Source organism: Protopterus annectens, chromosome 10.part0, assembly GCF_019279795.1.
Source record: "Protopterus annectens isolate FY-2018-M chromosome 10.part0, PAN1.0, whole genome shotgun sequence".
NCBI classification, from domain to species: Eukaryota; Metazoa; Chordata; order Ceratodontiformes; family Protopteridae; genus Protopterus; species Protopterus annectens.
In genome coordinates, this window is record NC_056744.1 from 1,679,369,995 (window position 1) to 1,679,380,993 (window position 10,999).

Sequence of the window (10,999 nt, forward strand, 5' to 3'; positions counted from 1 at the left end):
CCTCATCTGTGAACAAAATGCAGCATTGCTTATAAACCTGAATAATATCTGTTTTCTGCTTTTCAGAATAAAGAGATTTGGTTATAGCTTAGTGAAGCCTGGGATAAGGACGCACGGCCGAGTAAGAGTTAATTTACTGAAGCAGGCTGTGTGTCCTGGAAAATTTGAGCTACCATTGTTGAACTGAACATTCTGTGCTTCTTGAACATTCTGCACTAACTGTTGGTTTGAGGTCATTTTTGATAAACATGTTTACCACAGGTGTTTTTCCATAGCCAACTGTCAACGGTCAGAAATGTAACAAAAAGTTGTTTGCTTGCAGTATAAAAGTTGATGTCAGTAAACAAGTTGACCAGAGGAGGAGATCATCTTGGCCAACATGATGTGTAATCTGATTAGCTGCTAATAAAGAACTTTTTCATCACCTGAGGCAGATGTGACTCCTCTGAATTTTTCTTCTGACACTTTTAAGTTATACTTTGCCAGGTATGAACATTAAAGTTAAAGTAACTGAGTAAGAGACTGACATTCCATCTCAGAAAAATAACACATCTGAACTACATTTTGCATTGCCCCTTTAAATGGAGGTGGTCACTTCACAACACATTCCACTTCCTGTGCTCTGGAAATGAAGCTCGAATGGCTTGTAGGTTGCGGTCTGTGGGTTTCAAGTAGCAGTTTGTCTGAAACTCTGTTGTAAACACCAGCTCCATAGGGCCTCCATTAATAGGATTTTATACAGTGTAACAAAACTTTGTCATTGAAAAGGTCCAGAGTGAATTGAAAGCTGGTTAATATGGTTCAGAGATCCTAGAAACTGAAGCTGGGGCATTCAGTGCAGGAAACAGACTGCAAAGACGAAGAAGAGATGCGGAATCTGTGCGTTACAAATGGGAGAACAGAGCAGTGCTGTGGGGAGCACAGACGGAGACTGGAGTTGTTCTGCCAGGAGGAGGAGACATTCATTTGTGTCCTGTGTGTTCCCAGACATTCTGGTCACAATTTTGTGTTCCTGCATGAGGCAGTCATTGTGTATAAGGTAAGGGATGATTCATAACAGACATTAAATAATTGGTTCCCACTGTGGGGGTGAGCTGACAAATGAATTACCATCCAAAATTGTTAGCCTGAATTTTTTTCATAAAAAAAATTAGCATTTTGTGACACAAAGCAGAAACTTGGTTTGATATTAGCATCTGTAGGTTATGTTACAGAAAATGTCATGTCTCATGATTATTTTTTTACAAAATGCATATTAACATGCAGTTTCTTTACAAATGAGTCAAATAAAATGTTTATAATGTGTTTATGTTAAAATCAAAAGGTAAAATAGATGCATAATTATACAAAATGTAGTTTCACATAAGTTGTAGTTTTGTATAAGTGCCTTACATCCGCATCTTTATTAGCAAATTATAGTGTACTGAAAGATTCAAGTGCTGAAGGGGTTAAGGAATGTTATGACGTTATACAATGTTTAGTCTGGTTTCAGAATGTTAATAGAGTGTGCTCTGACCTTCTCATGCTGGGGGAATGAATCTTTACAAGGATGTCTGTAAGATAGTATATACTGGTACTGAACGTTACAAGGTCAAAAAATAAATTCTTAGACCAGATGGTCTATGTTTTAAAAAGGCATATTTGTCAAGTATTCACATGAAGCTCTAAGCAAGGATCACAAGGGCATGCAATTATTTAAAAATTGTATTATTTGTTAAAAGCATCAACATTCTGCATACATAAAACTGATAAAGACATAAAATATGCAGTTTTCCTTATTCTGGGAGACTGATTTGGAAATCATGACAGGCAGATTTGTAAATATTTGTAAACTTTGACAGTTATTGAGCCACACTGTTTTCACTTGATAAGAATACAGGGGCATACGTGTCCTAGAATAAAAGTTTGCTGTTATGTCACTACATTTTAAGTTCACTCAGATAGTGAGAAAAAGCTCAGGTGGCCATTCTGGTGACAGAACCTTTATGTTTACTAATATCTCTAAGGTGACATGTGTTTGCATCTGTAACTCATGCTAGAAAAATCTAATACATTACTCTCACTGAATAACTAAAGACATTGTAACAGAAAGGAGATGCACACTCTACATGCTTGCATGTGTGGAAGTGTTAGCATTAACAAATGAGGAAGGGGCCAGGGGTTTGTCTTATCTGATTAACTAAAGGTATGCAGCCACTATGAGGGGGAGCACCAGAAAAGGCTGTTGGAATACTAGGCTGTGTACAAAGAGGCATGGTAAAAGAAACAAAAAGTTATTAAATCTTGTACAAAGAGGCATGGTAAAACAACAAAAAGTTATTATGCCTAAGGTAATTTAGTAAAACATGAGAAAATGGTGCATGGTCTACACCAGACGACCTACACAGAGAACCTCCATGAACTTTAATAAATATAAATATATATATTCTTGAACAAAGGAGGTAGAAAAAAACACTTAAGCACCACAGAAGTGGTAATAGGTTCCGTGTGGTTGCCATATTAGAAACAAAACAAAAGATGTCACAGAACAAGAGGACACCATCTGAAGATGCACCTTGTTCAGAGGAGTAAGAGGGAGTATTATTTCACAGAAAAGGTGATGAATGATTGGGACAGTGTAACTGAAAAAATAGCACTATTCAAACAGTAAATAAGTTTAAAAATTTGAGTCCCAACATAAATGAGCTCTTAGATGTGATCAGAAATGTAAAGTAAGCTGTTGGTTTAAACAGATATGCCAGTCTAGAGATTAGGTGGGATAAATTATCTTTATCTGGTGCTATAATCTATGTTTCTATAGCTGAGCCTTGTGTAAAGTATAAAGACACTCTGCAAATATTTTTGCCTGTAGGACTCTTGTCAGAAGAAAAAAATTCAAACGAGTCGCATCTGCCTCAGGTGATGAATTTTCCTTTATTAGCAGCTAACCAGATTACACAGCATGTTGGCCAAGATGTCCAGTCTGGACTGATCTGATCAACTTGTTTACTGACATCAACTTTTATACTGCAAGCAAAACAACTTTTTGTTACATTTCCGACCGTTGACAGTTGGCTATGAAAAACATATAGGAAAAACATGTTTATCACAAATTACCTCAAACCCACAGCTAGTACAGAATGTTCAAGAAGTACAAAATGTTCAATTCAACAACGGTAGCTCAAAATTTCCAGGCACACAGCCTGCCCCAGTAAATTAACTCTTACTCGGCCGTGCATCCTTATCCCAGGCTTCACTGAGCTATAACCAAATCTCTTTATTCTGAAATGCAGAAAACAGATATCATTCAGGTTCATAAGCAATGCTGCATTTTCTTCACAGATGAGGCCCATCTTTGATAGGCATATCTCAACAAATAACATGTTCACTTTGCAAGAACAGGAAAAAGACAAATAACAGTATGTTTTTAAAACTTTTTCTCTTAACAACTCTCTTCTGTCCGAAGTATCTAATTAATATGGCAGTTCCACTTTGTGTCCTGACAGATGTATGCAGCATGTTTAGTTAAGCTGTAGTATGGAATAAAGGGTTTATATCACCATGTTGAATGGTGATAAGTTTGAATGTTTCATGTTCGAACTGTAAAGTCCTAAACTTCGAACCCATGGAACAGCAATTTTTTTCCTTGGGAAAATAAATTGCTGATCCATTAAAAAAAAAAAAAAAGAAACAACTTTAAAAGAATCTTAAGTGGGACACCCCACACACACCCCCCTACTTAAATATACATACCAACTCCGAGACACCCCCCCTACTTAAATATACCAACTCCGAGACCACACTACAGTGGAGGAAATAGCAAAGCCCCAAAGACGGCCCACCGATTTTTTTCCCTGAGAAAAAACAGTGTTCTGAATCTTTGGACTTTAAAACTTTCGGACTTTGCATTTCGAATATAATGCGTTTGAACATATCACCATTCGACATGGTGATATAGACCCTGGAATAAAGGGTTGGCCTGTGTGTCTAAGGGGCTGTTTTCCACCTTAGCTAGTAGAAGAAAAGGCATTGCTTGTCACATGAAACAGTTTTCCTCAGTGTAAACATTCTTTTTTAGTTTTTTTTATGAAAAAACAGGCATGTAAACTAAAAGCAACTTCACATCTAAGTATACAGTTATATTTTATGAGTAGTAAGCAATAGTCTTCATCTGGAGTATTTAGAGTTTAGTGTACAGTGTCATTGTAATATATAAACAGAAAAGTAATGATTTAAGTTGTGATTCATAAACAGCGTAATGTGTTAATTGAATTTGTGTTGCATGGTGATGTACAGGGTGGGCCAAATCAGAGTCTCAGGCTGCACCATTGTGCTACCTGGTGAAATACTGTAGCCAACATCGTGTGCAAATGAACATATAATGATATGGACATGAGTAGCATTATGGTAATAAGACCAATTAGAAATGCAAATGAGAGTGAACAACATGACTGAGTGATTCAGAAGTGTATAAAACTTGCTCAACATGGTGTGTCAGTTTGCAAATTTGTATGCCATCGTTTCTTGGTGAACAGAGAATAAGACCATGCTAAGATGCTAGGAGTAGCACCTGCATTAGCGAGACCGTATATTTTGGGTGCCATTCTTATAGTCAGTGTGTAACTGATGGCATGCTTTATTGCTCCCTTGTCACAAACTGATCTGACCATTCCTAACATACCATCACCACCTCTTTAAGGACATAATCAAAAGCTGTGCTGTGGACAGAAACACCATGAGAGAGCTTGTAGACATGTGCCATTATCATTTGGAATCTTACAGGTTGTGTTTGATACCAGCTCCTGACAGCAGTAAGGTGTGGGTAACTTTGTCTGTCCTTGCTACTAGGCCTTCCAGTGGCCATCATGGGATACAGTGGGCATATCACAGGCATCTGCCTGGCAATTATTAGTTCATTGATGTTATACTACAGCATGAGGTGGGCATATGTGGTTCCCACAGATTGAAGAGGAGAGAAGCACCACCATTCTTTGAAATAGCCCATTGACTTAAGGTTTGGGGGCCACTGATTGCACCCACATCACCATTAAAGCTCCACCTAGTCGACATGGCAATGGTATGTCAGTCAGGTTGCCACTGCATTAATTGCCAGGTGTTATGTAATGTTCAGGGTGTATTATTTAGAATGTGTGTGAGTGCCGTCCAGACAATTCCCACTTCTGGCACGTCAGACAAATACTAGCTATATGTGAGGGGTGATTTCCCTTGTGAACATCATATTGATGATGCTGAATGCACCTACAGCCATGGTTTATGACATTAGTAATCAATCTACAAAGCATGGCTGAGATTCCATAGAACTCTGCAGTGTCACATACACCAACATCATTGAGTGTATGCTCAAATTATCAAAGGATCACTTCCTAGTTTCTTTTATCAGCACACTGCAGTATGCTTTGGGGACCACAACAAGGTATTTGCTGTCTGCAAGCTATTGCAAAGCATGGTATTATGCAGACGGTTAGAGCAGGTGATTACCACTGGAGGGCCAGATTGACCATAGTCAGTGTTATAGGAAGCACTGGTTGATGAGCTGTTGGAGAAAGTAACAGTAAGGGAGGACTAGGAGAGGCAGAGGCAGGTGCAGTACATTGTAGCACTGGCAAATATTTGGTGTCTGCTCCACAACTGTGGGCTAGAATAGACTCAACATGCATTAAAACTGATGTGTGCAGTACTGTACCTAGATTATGCTGTACAGTGCAGCAGATAATACCTACCAATGAAACACAGCAGTGATGGTAGGGCGCAGTGATGGTAGGGCACAGTTATCATCATTTGCACAGGTGGGGAGAGGCAGATTAAGAGGTATCAATAGTGGGCACATTGCTGAAATGGGGAGTAAGTGATGTGGCTAGGTGATTGTGGTAAGATAGGTGTAATCTGCAGGAAGGGGGTGATGCTTCCTGATGAGTCATGGTATACAGATATAGTAGGTACTTTTCTCAGTATGGGTTCCTGCTCACAAAGTACCTGCAGATGTTGTTTAACTGTGCATGTATAGCTGTGACAGGTGTTGCGGGATGTCAGTATTGATGCACAACTTGAATGCCTTTGGCTATGGGTGCATCCCTTGTAGGAGTGGCATGGGCATCCACACCTGTCAGTAAGGATTAAGGTGAACTGATGACAGTGACTGCTTGGTCATTCCATGTAGGCTATGTCTGCACAAGAGGCCATGGCTGACCACTGGCATGTGGTGTGGTGGAGAAGCAGTACATGAATGTGACCAACCTGTCCTGTGGGACATATCCACAGTGGAGGCAGATGAGTGGTATCGTCCTAGTGCATGTTAGCAGATGAGCCTGTGGTAGCAGTGAAGATGTCTACATGCTTCTTCAGCATGCTAATCAATTGATCCAGGTATTGCATGCCCTCATCTATGTTGTCTCATAGGCTGAACAATACATCTGTCATATTTGCCATGATGGTGGTGGTATCAGCTTATGCCTCAATGCCTGTCCTGCACATCCATTTTATAATGTCTCTGGCATACCTCTCAACCATACCGAATTCCTTCTTATTTACTGGGTTTGAGGTGAAAATAATGGGTGTCCCGAATTACCGAGTGGCCCCTTTAATTTCCCAGGTTTTTTTTAATTGTTTTTTTGGTGCATTTTTTGCTGATGTCATCACATGCAGGGGCACACGTGATGATGTCAGCTTTGTGAGCAGACTGCCAGCCTGTTGGAATTTGACTGAGGGCTGGAGAGGGTGTTTACTACTGTTTGACTGCACTATAAACTAAAACTTCCAATCCACCCACCCAAGTATGTTTTTATTCTGAAATGCCGAGTGTCCATTATATAGTACTAGTTGTACATGTAAGGAGGTGTGTGTGCCGTTAGTGCTGCAGGAGATCAATCTGTGTATGTATTTTTTTATTTTTTGGTTCTAAGGAGATGCTGCAATCTTCTAAAATGCCAAGGGTCCATTTCCGTTATGTAGTTCGGCATGTAGGGAGGTGTGTGTGTAAGCTGTAGGCCCATTACTGCTGTATTATGTTATGTTTTCTTTTTCTTTAGCATCTGCTCATTTGTATTTTTCTTCTGAAATGCCAAGGATCCATTATGGAGTTGTGCATGTAATGAGGTGTGCAATGTGTATGCTGTTACAGCTGCAGGAGATTGATCCATATGTAATAGGCTCTAGGGCAGATAGCCGAGTACCTACCTATGTAATATTATGTTTTTTTTTTTTTTTGTTTTGTTTTTTTTTTTTGCTGCTAAGCAGATGCTGCTCATTTGTATGTTTATGTTGAGGGTCCGGACCATTACTGCTGTAGGAGATGCTTCTCATTTGCATGCCGAATTGCTGATTTTCCATAAATATTATGCTTTTACTGCTGTCCGTTAGTGTTGCTCATTTTATGCCGAGGGTCTGTTACTGTTACTGCTGGAGGAGATGCTTGCTTCTCATTTGGATGTGAATTTCTGCATGTATTATGTTTGTGCTGCTCATTTTACGCCGAGGAGATGCTTCTCATATGTATTTGCTGCTGTATACAGTTCTGCCTGTAAGGAGATGTGTCTCCTAGTTATGTTTTGTTTTCTGCTAAGGAGATGCTGCTCATTGAAACTGCTGGGAGGTGGGGTGGTTGTGAAACTACTGCTGCTGAGGGTGTGTGTGTGTGTGTGTGTGTGTGTGTGTGTGTGTGTGTGTGTGTGTGTGTGTGTGTGTGTGGAAACTACTGCTGCTGGGTGTGTGTGTGTGTGTGGAAACTACTGCTGCTGGGTGGGTGTGTGTGGAAACTACTGCTGCTGGGTGGATGGATGGATGTGTGTGGAAACTACTGCTGCTGGGTGGATGTGTGTGGAAACTACTGCTGCTGGGTGGATGTGTGTGTGAAACTACTGCTGCTGGGTGGGTGTGTGTGTGTGTGAAACTACTGCTGCTGGGTGGTGTGTGTGAAACTACTGCTGCTGGGTGTGTGTGTGTGTGTGAAACTACTGCTGCTGTGTGTGTGTGTGTGTGAAACTACTGCTGCTGTGTGTGTGTGTGTGTGAAACTACTGCTGCTGGGTGGGTGTGTGTGTGTGTGTGAAACTACTGCTGCTGGGTGGATGGAGGGATGTGTGTGGAAACTACTGCTGCTGGGTGGATGGAGGGATGTGTGTGTGAAACTACTGCTGCTGGGTGGGGTGTGTGTGTGAAACTACTGCTGCTGGGTGGTGTGTGTGTGAAACTACTGCTGCTGGGTGGGGGTGTGTGTGTGTGTGAAACTACTGCTGCTGGGTGTGTGTGTGTGTGTGTGAAACTACTGCTGCTGGGTGGTGTGTGTGTGTGAAACTACTGCTGCTGGGTGGGGGTGTGTGTGAAACTACTGCTGCTGGGTGGGGGTGTGTGTGTGAAACTACTGCTGCTGGGTGGATGGAGGGATGTGTGTGGCAACTACTGCTGCTGGGTGGATGGAGGGATGTGTGTGGCAACTACTGCTGCTGGGTGGATGGAGGGATGTGTGTGTGAAACTACTGCTGCTGGGTGGTGTGTGTGTGTGTGAAACTACTGCTGCTGGGTGTGTGTGTGTGTGAAACTACTGCTGCTGTGTGTGTGTGTGTGTGAAACTACTGCTGTGTGTGTGTGTGTGTGTGTGTGAAACTACTGCTGTGTGTGTGTGTGTGTGTGTGTGAAACTACTGCTGCTGGGTGTGTGTGTGTGTGTGTGTGTGTGTGTGTGTGTGTGTGTGTGTGTGTGTGTGTGTGTGTGTGTGTGAAACTACTGCTGCTGTGTGTGTGTGTGTGTGTGTGTGTGTGTGTGTGTGTGTGTGTGTGTGTGTGTGTGTGTGTGTGTGAAACTACTGCTGGGTGTGTGTGTGTGTGTGTGTGTGTGTGTGTGTGTGTGTGTGTGTGTGTGTGTGTGAAACTACTGCTGCTGTGTGTGTGTGTGTGTGTGTGTGTGTGTGTGTGTGTGTGTGTGTGTGTGTGTGTGTGTGTGAAACTACTGCTGGGTGTGTGTGTGTGAAACTACTGCTGTGTGTGTGTGTGTGTGTGTGTGTGTGTGTGTGTGTGTGTGAAACTACTGCTGCTGGGTGTGTGTGTGAAACTACTGCTGCTGTGTGTGTGTGTGTGTGTGAAACTACTGCTGGGTGTGTGTGTGTGTGTGTGTGTGTGTGTGTGTGTGTGTGTGTGTGTGTGTGAAACTACTGCTGGGTGTGTGTGTGTGTGAAACTACTGCTGGGTGTGTGTGTGTGTGTGTGTGTGTGTGAAACTACTGCTGGGTGTGTGTGTGTGTGTGTGTGTGTGTGTGTGTGAAACTACTGTGTGTGTGTGTGTGTGTGTGTGTGTGAAACTACTGCTGGGTGTGTGTGTGTGTGTGTGTGTGTGTGTGTGTGAAACTACTGCTGCTGTGTGTGTGTGTGTGTGTGTGTGTGTGTGTGTGTGTGTGTGTGTGTGTGTGTGTGTGTGTGTGTGTGTGTGAAACTACTGCTGCTGGGTGTGTGTGTGTGTGTGTGTGTGTGTGTGAAACTACTGCTGCTGTGTGTGTGTGTGTGTGTGTGAAACTACTGTGTGTGTGTGTGTGTGTGTGTGTGTGTGTGTGAAACTACTGCTGCTGTGTGTGTGTGTGTGAAACTACTGCTGCTGTGTGTGTGTGAAACTACTGCTGTGTGTGTGTGTGTGTGTGTGTGTGTGTGTGTGTGTGTGTGTGTGTGTGTGTGTGTGAAACTACTGCTGCTGGGTGTGTGTGTGTGTGTGTGTGTGTGTGTGTGTGTGTGTGTGTGTGTGTGTGTGTGTGAAACTACTGCTGCTGGGTGTGTGTGTGTGTGTGTGTGTGTGTGTGTGTGTGTGTGTGTGTGAAACTACTGCTGCTGGGTGTGTGTGTGTGTGTGTGTGTGTGTGTGTGTGTGAAACTACTGCTGCTGTGTGTGTGAAACTACTGCTGCTGTGTGTGTGTGAAACTACTGCTGTGTGTGTGTGAAACTACTGCTGTGTGTGTGTGTGTGTGAAACTACTGCTGCTGTGTGTGTGTGTGTGTGTGTGTGAAACTACTGCTGCTGGGTGTGTGTGTGTGTGAAACTACTGCTGCTGGGTGTGTGTGTGTGTGTGAAACTACTGCTGCTGGGTGGGGTGTGTGTGTGAAACTACTGCTGCTGGGTGTGTGTGTGTGTGAAACTACTGCTGCTGTGGGTGTGTGTGAAACTACTGCTGCTGGGTGTGTGTGTGTGTGTGAAACTACTGCTGCTGTGTGTGTGTGTGAAACTACTGCTGCTGTGTGTGTGTGTGTGTGTGTGTGTGTGTGTGTGTGTGTGTGTGTGTGTGTGTGTGTGTGTGAAACTACTGCTGCTGGGTGGGTGTGTGTGTGTGGGTGCACACAACCCAGGACTCTGCACAAATGGAAAAATCCACACTTTATTCACACTGTTGAGCGCTTTCCTCCTTCTTACAAGGGCTTCCTCAGAACAAAGAATAGTTATCCCACCCAGCCTATATATAAGAACACAATTAGCATATTAAATAGTCAATTAAGTATTCACACAAGATTTAAAAACGCACAAATATATATATATATATATATATATATATATATATATATATGTATATATATATAAATAAAATGGAAATGTATTGCCTGATAAAAAAATAGCATGTATCTCAATAAATGATATAATATCTTGTTAATGAATAAAAGCAACGTTTAACCAAAAATGTTTTCCAATTTTAAAACACATGAAATAGCTGTCATTTCTTTAATTCCTGAATATTCGGTTGCATTCATTTGTAACTGCCACTTAAGCTCGCAAATATCCAAGTGAATATCTAAGGTTATTCCTTGTAAATCTTTCACTATCTGTTAAATGACTAAAAACTTAAACTTGTGATCTTTACGATCATGTATATGTCTACTAAGAGCATTGGCGGGTTTATCATGCTTAATATCCAACAAATGTTCAGCCATTCAGTTTTTAAGCTGTCTACTAGATCTCCTTCAAGGATGCATCTGCAGTCATCACATATGGGTTGTCCTGCCTCAGGCAGCCCTTCGGTCGGCCGGATTCCAAAGTC

General features: G+C 41.9%; 1 protein-coding gene across 1 annotated transcript in view; it reads left to right on the forward strand.

Moving 5' to 3' along the window:
- Window positions 1-614: 614 nt before the first annotated feature.
- Window positions 615-10,999, forward strand: part of LOC122813894 (zinc finger protein 436-like) — a 181,569-nt gene continuing 171,184 nt past the window's right edge. Inside the window, exon 1 of the mRNA XM_044086436.1 lies at window positions 615-1,039. Coding sequence (XP_043942371.1) covers window positions 869-1,039 — 171 coding nt within the window. The 5' untranslated portion in view covers window positions 615-868. The remainder of the gene's footprint in view (window positions 1,040-10,999) is intronic.